At 43.8% G+C, this 13353-nt stretch overlaps 1 protein-coding gene across 2 annotated transcripts in view; it reads left to right on the forward strand.

The window, feature by feature from the left end:
- Positions 1 to 13353, forward strand: part of STXBP1 (syntaxin binding protein 1) — a 223420-nt gene that overhangs the window by 182199 nt on the left and 27868 nt on the right. For both annotated transcript variants that reach the window (XM_085611824.1, XM_085611832.1), the window contains exons 14-15: positions 5523 to 5661; positions 7264 to 7373. In XM_085611824.1, coding sequence (XP_085467950.1) covers positions 5523 to 5661; positions 7264 to 7373 — 249 coding nt within the window. The remainder of the gene's footprint in view (positions 1 to 5522; positions 5662 to 7263; positions 7374 to 13353) is intronic.

A 13353-nucleotide genomic window follows, 5' to 3' on the forward strand; every position in this document is an offset into this window, starting at 1 on the left:
GAGTTTGAGGTCTTCTATAAATCAGAAGGGCACCTGCCCTGCCAAACTCACCGTTCCACTTTAATGCTTAGAGAAGTGGGAACTTCTGGGCCCATGAACCTCAAGATCCATCTGCATAGGTGCTACCAGTTTTCAGATTTGTTTTGTAGTTTTATATAACGTGAACTCAACCCTAAGGTATTGGATCGCTTTACATGAGCACCAGTTACATTACACAAGGGCAATTTTTTTTTTTTAAGCACTGGGATTTTAAGAGATTTGCCAGGAATCATAGGATGTTGAGCCGACACCGCGTCTCGAACCTGGTTCCCCACTTCCAGAGTCGGCAGCTCTGGCAATTACACCACATCCTCTCCCTGTTCGTGCATTGGCCTATCCATTTTTGGGGAGGCCTTGTGACACAAATTGTTCCTGTCATGTGAGCGTTGGCTAATCCAGGCAGTATATGGCCTGCACTTGCAGGGAGGAAACTCCCTGAAAAACAGCATCATTGATTGTTTGTATTTCAGAAACATGTTTTAATTTAGGGTTTCGTTTTTAAAAATACAAAAACTATGGTGACTGCCCACTGTGACATGGTAGTCGCTTGGCATTATAGTTTTAATGCAGGTGCCCCCACTGTTTGGGGTGAAATATTTTCATCAAAATGACCCCCCTGCCATGTGTTTAAAAGGGAGTACATATAAGGATGCTTAATACAGGAGCATTTTCTGATGTTTTTCCTTCTATGCCCAATGTATTGAGTAGAGTTTTTGTATTTAAGAAATAGATGCTATTTGGGAATGAACTTGCACAGCCTGTGATGCACTTTGTATTTAGTTATTTTTATACATTAGGAAGGGGTCTCTAACTAGCCTTGTCTATCATAAGGCAATTTCCTAAATGTCAACTCTTGGTTTCATTAGATAGTAATTTATTCTTGGATCCATATGCCCTTGAAACTAACAGTTTCAATCTCAAATAGTACACTATTTTATCTTGATATTTCTCAGTTCAGTTAGTTACCAGTGGCATCTTCTCTGTAAGAGTACCATAATTGCTCCCTGCCTCTGCTCTCCATCTGCCTCTCTGAGTTAAGATTATCCTTGGGCTGCCCGGATTCACCATACAGAGAGATTATTAGATAAGGAAGCAGATGCTTTATTTGTTCTGTTTCCTGTAATGGCGGATATCTGAGTCAGATAATCTTTAAAGTGTATACTGCAGATTGAACCATCTTCTGCTGCCGTTCCTCTTCTGGGAGGTAGACAAGGCCAGGTGCAGGAGGATCAGCACATTGATGTGACCCTGATCAATATGAAGCCTCAGAGCACTGAATATTGACAATAGCACAGACTTGGTGTTATGGGCTGGTCAAAACCTGGCTTTAAAACAGTCAAGCCAACTGGTCTCCTGCAGGTGATTTTAAATGGTTTTGGCCACATGTTTTCAATAATTTTAGCATAAGTAGTGAGTAGAAAAATTGGAAATAATTTGTATGAGCTGCATGGTTGGATCCATTATTGCCTCCTCAAACTGATTTGGGGCAGTTCCTCACTATAAAGAGGTACTTAAGAGTGTGAGAAGGGGCTCAGTGGTTATATCAGCCAATTGTCTGAAGATTATATAAGGACACAGGTCCAACACACAGCTAGACTTTAATGTGGCTAGAACAGTTTCTTGACATAACTTCTAAAGATTATAGTTTTTTAAAATTTATATCTGTGTCCATAGCAGTCTGGGGAAGTTTTCTTTGTCATAATATCGGCCCCATTTGTGAGATCTTAACCATAAAGCATATATTCAGTTGATCAAGAATTAACTGAGGGGCTGATTACGATGGCGGATGGACTTAAGTCCATCCACCATCGTCCCGGGGATTGTGACCACCCGCCTATATGGCGGCGGTCCCGCACTTCAAATTACAATGCGGCCGCCACCACGGCGACCGCAAAAGGCAGTTTAAACATTGCGGTGGGTGCTGCTGGCTGCTGCTGGCTGCTGTTAAAAATGCAGGCTTTGCTTTTCCCGGCACTACGTGGCAGGCACCACATGGTGCCTGCCACCTGGTGCAGGGAAATGTACGGGGGCACCTCTAGTGCAAAAACCAACAGCCCCAGCATAAGGGGGGCTGGTAACAGGCCCCCAAAGTCAATCCCCGCCAGCCTTTCCATGGCGCAGGAACCACCATGGAAAGGCTGGTGGGGATCCAGCATCCAAATCTAGCGGGCGGTGCCTGCTAGGCACCGTCACAATTCTTTGGATGCGGCGGGTCCGACAGGCAATCGAAACGATGGCCTCTGTCGAACCCGTGGCGGACGGACTTTCCGTCCACCAGGCACACTGCCCACCATCCTGATCTGGCAGGTGGAAACAGGCCTTACGCTGGCGGTGATGGGTTCACCGCCATCGTAATAAGGCCCTGAGTGAGCGTCATTCCTGGAGAAATCAAAGAGTTCTCTAACAAGAGTTGGTAACCAGCTCTTTTCGGGGGTTAGAGTTGATAATTTTGTTAGAATAATAAACTTGTCTAGTGCTAAAAACAGCTTAGGATAGAACTTTTCTAAACCCTGCTTTGGAAGTATCATAAAAAATTCTCCACTAGATTCTCGCCAGGCAGTGAAGTTTAGTTTTAGGTTTTGAGATCCTGTGAGACCCAGGAAGCAGGGTTGGGTCATTTATGGATCCATTCAGAGATCATGGAGCTGTGTTTCTCTGCCATTTCTTTTGTCCAATGTAAAAATGCTACGCTCTGGACTTCCACTGAAAATTGTGTAGGACAACAAGAATTCTTTGGAGATATGGTCGCGGCCGACAAATTACCTTCCCTTATTGTTGTCATGAAAGCAAATGCCTATACGAAGGAGTCTCAATCTAGGAGATCACCAGAAGTAATGGTTTAGTTGCAGAAAGTGTGGAGCTGTTGAAAATAACGCTAGGAGGGCTAGACTGTTGGTTATTTTTTAAGAGTTCATATTCCTAGTTCTTGACATTAAGTTTTACTATCAGATATCTGCAATAGGTTTGCCATAAATGCTCCCCACTATACCCTTGAGCTGAAACACACTTTTCATGCGACTGCTTTAGAATTCTGTCATCCACAACCACTTCTCTTAACTTAGACTACACGAATGCCATAGGCACCTCTCCTCCCAAAGAGCACATTTAGTGCCAGTTTTCCACTAATGCCTGTAAAAGTCCCAACCTCTGTCACTATTTACTCTTTTGGCAGTAGGCCTTTTCTAGAGGTCAAAACCACTCACGAGCAGCAAATACCATTACCTAGTTTTGCAAGTTAGTGTGTGACTCCTCCTAAGGAACACAGACAAGACTAAATTACACCTCCACAAGCTCATATTACCAACAAGACTGTTGGTCAGGAAAATGCATCTCTAGTATGCCTTCATTAAAGTACTTATTCCATGCTGACTGTCACTAGCTAATTTGGAATAGCACTGTGGCATCAGAGTAAAGAGTAAAGAAAATACAGACCAGTTCCTACTATATTCTGCTTATCCCAGCATGATGGATTCAATCTGTTTCAAAGGCGGTAATTGCAGAAACCAATGATAAATCAATGTCTTTTGTAGGTCATTGCCCTTCTCATGATGCCTTCACATTCTGTCCCAAAAAAGCATGCCTTGTTGTGGCATCATCTGATTCCAGTGTGTAATGTTGCAAGGCAGTGTTGGCTCCTATCTCTTCAAGGCTTTGACATCTATTTGAGAATGTACTTTCAACCATCTTTCCTTTTGGAGGGAACGTCTGCTGCAAATCGTAACATGTTCCACCAGATTACCCTTCCTACCAATGGTCTAACCACTCTACTTTCCATTGGCCACCCAAACTTTTATTGTGCTTACATCATTCAGAAAATGAGCAATACATTTATTGACCAAACACCTTTCAGTGGACCATGTATAAGACAAATCAGACCTCCGCATCGAATACAAAGCATACTACAACAACTCAAAGTCCTATGCATAAATACGACATCTACTACAGAATCCTTATTTGGATTACAGTTGATACCTCCAGCAGGAAATGAACACTTTAAACATATTTTGAAACCTATGGCTCCTCAAGCGGGACAAAGCCCTACACCAAATTGATGACTTAGGGGCTCTATTCAGGGGTTTTGGGTCTTTAAACCTCCTGGGCTATTTCTGCAAAACAAAGAACACTGAGAGACAAGAGCCCATACCAAGTCGAACCTAGCCTAGAAGTTAGTAGTGGCATGCTCAAGAAGTAGCTTTGAAAATGTAGTGCCTTTCTGGATATCTTTCTATATTTAACATCCAGTAGTCTTGCTGCCGACAGTCACATAAACACATTAATTAGCTCCTATTAAGTGAAGTTAGGTTTAAAGTCTTTCCATGCTGAGTTTTATTTAGGACAAACCTCAATGCAGTTGGCAGTGGAGCGTCACCAAGCAAGGCAAGAATAAAAACGATCACCTCATCAGGAGATATGTTTATGCATTTCAATGCAGTGCAAATTAAGTGTTTCCCCCTTGCACATTTCATGACTTGGAAGTGTTTCACGGTAAGATGTCTGAATCCAAGGGTCTGCTTAACGTACAAAAATAGTGCTGCCCATACTTTTTCACATTCTACTGCACATGATCATGGTTTTATCAAACAAACTACTGCCATTTTTAAGTTTTAAGGGCTGTCTGAATTGCTTGTCTTTATTTCAAATATCATCTATCATGCATCTCTACAGCATCAAACTGGTCACTGACGTGGCATTTTGTCTTTAAGAGTACCATATTGGATCTTAGTGTATTTGACTTCCTATTAACAGATGTTCTCCTCTGTCACTTAAGATCTTTCACCACATGCAGACAAAGTAAAGTAAATAGCATCCCCTTTACTGAAGGTCAGATGTTGTGTCAGGTTCCAGTACGTTTTCTAAACCACAAAACGTGAGACATGTTATCGCATTGGTTCCTGGGTTTGTTGCAATCTACCATCAAAGATCTAAACATTCATCTTGTGATGTGGAACCAAGCATTCATGAAATTAAGACACATCCATACTCTACCATTCCTCGTGATGACATGTACCCTATTCAGAATCTGATGTGTCACTGTAAACAGTAAAATAATCCAAAATCTTGCCCCCCGCCAGCAGAATATGGTGAGGGCCCTAAGACAACCAAAACATACTACACTTCATTGACCTTAGGCTGAATGGGGGGTCCCCCTTTGCTGCAGGAGCCTGCATTACACCCCTGACTAAACACTAGTCAATGCTGACAAGGGTACTGATCTTCAATAGTGCGAAGAATGATGAAGGTTACTGCTGGTGGTAAGAAGGCCAGTGATATATAGTCAGGTGCTTGTTGAAGATGTTCCTCCCACCCTCTTCTAGGTACCTGCCTTATTGTCAATCACCAAAGCAATACTATAGTATTCTAACAAATCATCTTAGTATGGAGTTTTAAGTGGACTGAAGGATGTTACCCATGATAGCCTTGCGTGCATCATACGTTTTGCACCATCCTTGGAGTGAATGTCCTGCTGTGTCTGTTCTCTGCAGGACTTGGCCATGGGCACAGATGCAGAGGGAGAGAAGATCAAGGACCCAATGAGAGCCATTGTTCCAATCCTTCTGGATGGAAATGTCAGCACCTATGACAAGATTCGTATCATTCTTCTCTACGTCTTCCTGAAGAACGGTAAGTGCAGATGGCATCGTCTATGCTAAGGGCTTAAAATAGACTTTTAGAGGCATAAATGAAGGCGTAAAGGATGGCAGCTGGTAGCCAAATTGATAGAGGGTAGTAATTATAATGGCTTGGTTCCTGATGAGTGACTTGATGGCTGGTGTTAGACATTGTGATGGCTGAAATGGATCACTAGGTTCATCTGTTATATTTCCTGTCTGGATCCATTTTTTATTTTTGGCACTTTGTCACTGACCTTCACCCAAGTCTCGATCATTTATACATTGTGAGCATTGTGAAATATCCCTTCTCAGAGAAAACCCTATTGTGGGATTTCAGCAATAAAAAACCTGCTATAAATTAGAAAATGGTGATTGTATCTTCCAGACCTTCACACTTAACATCGGGACTGTGCCTTCTTCCCCTTACCAAAGCCCTTCATTGAGATGACTCTTTTGTGTGAGCTCTCGAAACAGTTCTCATCCCTTCCAAAATGTGGACAAACATTTTGTCCAAGTCTCTGCTTGGTTTCTGTTACAGTGTGCATGATAGATGGTGGTAAAAGTAGGGCCATATCGCTCTTCCTGTAGGGTAAGTTGGTAAATTTGTTCAGAGCACATGAAAGGTTTAGAGACTGCGCACTGCTGTGTGAATATAGGGTTTACGTAAGCAACCAGATGTATACCAAAAGAAGCACAGCCTTGCAAGATAGTCAAGACAAGCTCACACTGCCTGCCCATTAGCCCATCTATGGAGGGGATAGATGCTATGCTCATTTGAGACTTGACTCCCAGGTCACAGTGACATCAAGGATGTCACCTATGACAGTATCTTGTGTGAGGTATGAAAGCCTGCTCTCGGATAAACCACACAATGAATCTATTTTCTCTAAGTAGCCTAGAGATGTTGCAATGGTTTCATTGTTACTTATGAACATAAGAATGGATCTGATGGTTTTGAGGAGAGAGTCTCTCTAGTCCTGGGATAAAGTCTTTAGCAGTGCTTAATTTGTAAACTATTAAGTGCCAGGTCTCTGACCAGGAGGCCACTGCAGCTTGCACCACCATTCACACTTGTCATTGCTGCCAAAAACAACTACTAACCATCTCTCTTGCATGTAAATGCGACAGTTCGGATTATTTCGGGTCCCCAAAGCTAAAGGAATGGCTGGGGAGGCAGGTATTAGCATTTTTAATGTATACTGTAGTCCTAAACTACCGTTGTTCTGCCCATCTCTAAATTAGATGAGCAGAGCCACCATGTGGTGGACTTTTCCAAGTATGGTGTTGACATTTAGGTGCCGGTGCTGAGCACCGGAAAGCACCGGCTCAAATGAAGCACTCTTTAGCCATCTAATGTAGAAAATTGCCATCAGTGATTTGAAGGACTATGGTGATTAAAGCTGAGTCAGGAAATAAACTTTGTTTTTTGTGATGGAAATGCATAGGCTGTCAATGAGTTGGATGGTAGATAGATGCTGATGGCTGAGTGTGATGGGGATAGTGAAGCAGAGGTAATTAGACTGCTGTTGTTTAGACGGTTTACATCAGCTATTGCTGATATCTCAGACATAAACATCTGTACAATATCAGCCCTCTTTATTGGTTTTTCCAGGTATCACAGAAGAGAATCTCAACAAACTGATTCAACATGCCCAGATCCCTCCTGAAGATAGTGAGATCATCACCAACATGGCCCATCTTGGTGTACCCATCATCACAGATGTAAGCCCCAGGAATCGTTTTTAAAGTGATTGAGTGCTTCATAGGATAGTTTATGCAAGTTTAGTGTGTCACTGATTGGTTGAGAAATTCAGTTTGATCTATTGTATATATTATTTTGTACAAATGTATGATTTCGATAGGAGATTACTAGCAATAGATGCTCAACTCTTGTGCTTGAGACTACACATTTCCTTTATTCAGCTTTACAGGCATCAAATAGGATCTCTTTTTCTGATGAAGGATGTATAAAGATCTTGTTTGCATGCTTGCCCGTGAACCACATTCTATAAAATGAGAGGGAAGTCATGTGGGGCCTGATGTATCAAACTTTTATGCAAGTTTAAGATTTTTTGAAATCCACAACGGAATTTTATGAGTAGTATCTTTACGACTGCGGAGGCTCCCTACTCATGGCGGAGCCTCTGCACATAAAAAGATAAGCAGTTGTAAAGATACTATTCGTAAAATTCATTTGTGAATTGGAAAATATCATAAATTTGCACAAAAGTGTAAGTTTCCCTTTGTAATCAGACCCTCTTTGTCTATGGTGAAATGATTCGATACATTAGATCCTAAGGGCCAGATGAGCGAAGACATTTTGTGTTCGTAAAACATCTGATTCGCTAAATTGGGCTGTTGGCGATCGCAAAAAGGCCTTTTGGTATGCAACAAAACCCAAATTATGATTCATTAACACATTACCGAATTGTAATTTGGGTTTGCCACTAAATACCAAATTGGTATTTTCAAGAGTCATGTTTAGGGCGTCCATTGCAAATCCTGATTCAGAATGATCTTTATTAATGTTTTGCAACCAAAATCAGCTGGCAAAACATTCCTTTTTTACTGACAACTCAAATGTAGTTGTAACCCATTCTCAAATGGAAAGGGGAGCCCTAAGGACCTCTTCCCTATGAGAATGTTGACAAAAACAAGGACCTCTGTATACTCCTAAAAAATGTTACTTGAACGTTTCCTTTTTGTAAAACACATCCTGTTTTCTGTTTTGTATTTTTTAAAAAGGTTACTTTATTTAAGGTTGCTTTATTTAAAAGCAATCACAAGCATTGTGGTCTGCTGACTCCAGCAGGCCACCATCCCTGTGATCGGTGCAGGTCCTAGTGATTCGATATTTTGTGAACCGACCTATTGGCACATGGGTTGGTTGGCAAAATAGCACAATATTCCCAAAAATATTGGTCACAAATTGGGACCAGTATTTTATTACCAGTGCTTCATACATCTGGCCAAAATGTCCTTGTTTTGTCAACAAGTATTACTTCTGAAGCTGCCGTACTGATGTGTTTTTGGAAATAGACTTTTGGCCATATATGCAAAGTGGCACTGGAGCACAACAAATGTTGTGTCTTTTTGAGCAGCTTTAGGGCCACTTTGGTACATTGAATGGGCCTCAGACATTTTTGCCACCCTTTCCATAGTATCCATTGCATGAGAGAAAAGATAGCACTTGCGACAGAAGACGCTGAGTCATTGCCTTCGCGGTGGAGCGTGATAGCAGTATTTGATTGGGTGCCACCTGCACAAAAACACACAGCTGCAGGGAATCGGCTTTCTGAGTCAGATTTGCAAACAGTTTTTGCCTGGTTTGCATCACAACAGTGATGCAAACCGGCACTAAGTGTTGTTTTGAGATCTACTTTCCATCACAAATCCTGATTTGGATGAAAAAGCAGCCCGAAAGCAATAACAAGTAGTACTTTTTGCCACTGTGCACTAATATATGTCAAGAGGGCGTTCCTTGGGTGGTACATGAGCAATCTCATTTTACCACCCTTGGACAAACTGTTAAGCTATGCCAAAACATAGTATTTTATACTTGAAGAGTACCCTTCCAGTTCTAACATATGCTTTAGATCATGCACTCACCCATGCAATGTGGTGCAAAGTATGTATGTTGGTGCACAACAGCCAAAATTGCACCAGTGCAGTGAGAGTGAGAAACTGAGCTATATTTTAGTGGATATGGTGCTGTTCTGCTCTCTCCCTTACATGCAAAGCAGCGCAGCATCTTGGACATTCCATGTTTTTATGCTGTGCTGTGCTGTGTTCTCTGCAATTGCTAGCTTGTTGAACTTGTTGACAGTTCATTCTTTTACTTAATGCTGTACTATTTTTTCGGTTTCTGATGGGTATAGCCATTACAAAAAATGGGGTTGTCCCAAAAAGTCAGAGACCTGGGAATCAAATCAATACAACAAACAATGATCCTGACTCAATAATTAACAAAACAGCAATATGTCATCCCGTTAAATCTTTGTGAAATTTAGAGCTGAGTTACATTTAGAATAGCTCAAGAAACTCAATTTGACATTTCACCATGAAGTGATGCAACATCCATTATTTGATTCATCGATATTTATTTACAACAATTTTGGATTATATAAAGTTCGGCGCATGGTTGCTCCAGAGGGAACGTGCATAAGATAAAAGTGCTGAGAGGTGAATGTGTGAAGAGAGAAAATTTTCAAGGAACAATAGAAGAAATATTAAAATAATTGACAAGATACACGGTTATAATTCACCGTACAAGGTGTTCTGGTCACGTGTCAAAAAACAATTTCAATTTTCATGTACAGAATTCAATTTATATTGTGGCACGTTAGGGAAATGACGTGTACCAGACTTAATAACAAAGGGGTGTCGACGTTTCGACCCGTCTTAGGGTACAGAGGTACTTTGAGGCCTTGACCATGCGGGTCTTCTTCAGGACAACAGGGAAAGAGGGGCAACCTGACGAAGTCCTCAACTTGACTTAATGGTCTAGTGTGAATCCAGGTGTGACTCTACCATAGAACACTAGTATCAGTAATTCAATGACCATGTGAGTGGTCCTGTCGGGTAAGTTTCACCGACACTCGAAACTGCAACGCGGACTCAATCCGTTCTGCCGTTCTGCAGGGTATCTCAACTCCGGTTGAGACGCCACGGGAAGCGCGTACTGAATTAGAGGCAGCACGGCCAGCGTCCGGAAACGAGATGTCCAATTGAACTCCGTTTCCCCTTTAAACAGAAGGCCAGATACCCCGCAGAACGGATTGAGTCCGCGTTGCAGTTTCGAGTGTCGGTGAAACTTACCCGACAGGACCACTCACATGGTCATTGAATTACTGATACTAGTGTTCTATGGTAGAGTCACACCTGGATTCACACTAGACCATTAAGTCAAGTTGAGGACTTCGTCAGGTTGCCCCTCTTTCCCTGTTGTCCTGAAGAAGACCCGCATGGTCAAGGCCTCAAAGTACCTCTGTACCCTAAGACGGGTCGAAACGTCGACACCCCTTTGTTATTAAGTCTGGTACACGTCATTTCCCTAACGTGCCACAATATGAATTGAATTCTGTACATGAAAATTGAAATTGTTTTTTGACACGTGACCAGAACACCTTGTACGGTGAATTATAACCGTGTATCTTGTCAATTATTTTAATATTTCTTCTATTGTTCCTTGAAAATTTTCTCTCTTCACACATTCACCTCTCAGCACTTTTATCTTATGCACGTTCCCTCTGGAGCAACCATGCGCCGAAATTGATATAATCCAAAATTTTTGTAAATAAATATCGATGAATCAAATAATGGATGTTGCATCACTTCATGGTGAAATGTCAAATTGAGTTTCTTGAGCTATTCTAAATGTAACTCAGCTCTAAATTTCACAAAGATTTAACGGGATGACATATTGCTGTTTTGTTAATTATTGAGTCAGGATCATTGTCTGATGGGTATAGACTGGTGCAAAATAAGCTTATAACCATAATCTGTAAATCTGGCCCTCGGTGTCTATCCAACCCCAGCGCCAACACCAACGACATCCCACCCTCACAGGAACTGTGCGACTAACTGGCAATCTTCTTCCACCGCAAGATCGCTGACATCCACGACAGTTTCAACACCACGACTGACCCGACCACGCCAGACTCCACCCCTCCTCCAAGCACCAACAACGCCAACCACCTTACCTCCTGGTCCAACGTCAGCGACGACGAGACACGCAAGGTCATGAACTCCATCCACTCAGGATCTCCGACAGACCCGTGCCCACACCACATATTCAACAAGGTAGACGCAGCCATCGCCCCCCAACTACAGAAGGTCATCAACATCTCCTTCGAAACAGCGACATTCCCGGAAAGCACGCCGAAATCAACGCCCTCCTCAAGAAGCCCAAGGCGGACCCCAAGGACTTCAAGAACTTCTGGCCCATCTCCCTACTCCCGTTCCCGGCGAAGGTCATCGAGAAAATCATCAACATACAACTGACCCACCACCTCGAAGACAACAACATACTGGACCCGTCCCAATCCGGATTCAGACAAAACCACAGCACCGAGACTGCCCTCATCGCCGCCACAGACGACATCAGGCGCCAATTAGACAACGGCGAATCATCAGCCCTCATCCTCCTAGACCTCTCAGCCGCCTTCGACACGATCTGCCATCGCACTCTAAAAACAGGCCTCCAAGAAGCCGGTATCCAGGAGAAGGCCCTCGACTGGACCTCATCCTTCCTCTCCGGCAGATCCCAGAGCGTCCGCCTCCCACCCTTCAGATCCAAAGCCACCGACATCATCTGCGGCGTCCCCCAGGGCTCCTCCCTCAGCCCTACGCTGTTCAATATCTACATGGCCCCCCTCGCACAAGTGGCCCGCCACCACAACCTCAACATCATCTCCTGCGCCGACAACACTCAGCTCATCCTCTCCCTCACCAAGGACCCGCGCACCGCCAAAACCAACATCCACGACGGAATGAAGGCCATCGCCGACTGGATGAGGAGCAGCCGGCTGAAACTGAACTCAGACAAAACGGAGGTCCTCATCCTCGGACCCAACCCCTCGGCCTGGGATGACTCCTAGTGGCCGACCACTCTCGGAACAGCACCGACACCCACCGACCACGCACGCAATCTGGGATTCATCCTCAACTCCTCCCTCTCCATGTCCAAACAGGTCAACGCCGTCTCCTCCTCCTGCTTCAACACCATCCGCATGCTACGCAGGATCTACAAGTGGATCCCGACCAAAACAAGAAGAACGGTGACACAGGCCCTCGTCAGCAGCAGGCTGGACTACGGCAACGCACTCTATGCCGGAATCCCAGCCAAACACCTACGACGACTACAGCGCATCCAAAATGCCTCCGCCCGACTGATCGTCAACGTCCCCCGCCGCAGCCACATCACCCCCCACCTGACAAACCTACACTGGCTCCCAGTCGACAAGAGGATCACCTTCAAACTCCTCACCCACGCACACAAAGCACTCCACAACACCGGACCCGCCTACCTGAACAGTAGACTCAGCTTCCACACCCCCACCCGCCAGCTCCACTCCGCCAGCCTCGCACTCGCCGCCGTCCCCCGCATTCAACTAACAACCTCCGGCGGCAGATCCTTCTCCTACCTCGCCGCCAAGACCTGGAACACCCTACCTACCCAGCTACAGCAGACCGAAGACTTACTCGCCTTCAGAAGACTCCTCAAGACCTGGCTCTTCGAGAAGTAGCGTATCCCCCCCCCCCCCCCCCCTCTCTCAGCGCCTTGAGACCCTCACGGGTAAGTAGCGCGCTCTACAAATATCTTGATTGATAGTCTAGATTTTATGTTATCTGTCCTTAGAAAGTACTCAGGCACCACGTAGGGAAACCAGCACAATACAAAGAGCTGTAAGTATTTAGCTACAGTGTGGGGCAGATAAAAAAAGATAAAGGTTAAAATGATTGGCAAAGGATAAAAAAACATGTGGTGGTAAAAACAAGAGGTGTGAAGAATGCAGGAAGGAATGAGAAAGTAAAAGGGGAGAGGCTTAGAGACTATGGCTAGATGAAGGTTAGAAAAGAAGGGAGGGGTCAGATGTGAAGTAGGAAAAGGATGTAAACGTTTACAGAAGGAAGTTAGAATGTTAGAAAAGGATCTTTCATTTAGATGAAGGCTGAAAAACATAAAAATGGGTTGGAGCAG

Source organism: Triturus cristatus, chromosome 1_2 (genome assembly GCF_964204655.1).
Source record: "Triturus cristatus chromosome 1_2, aTriCri1.1, whole genome shotgun sequence".
NCBI classification, from domain to species: Eukaryota; Metazoa; Chordata; class Amphibia; order Caudata; family Salamandridae; genus Triturus; species Triturus cristatus.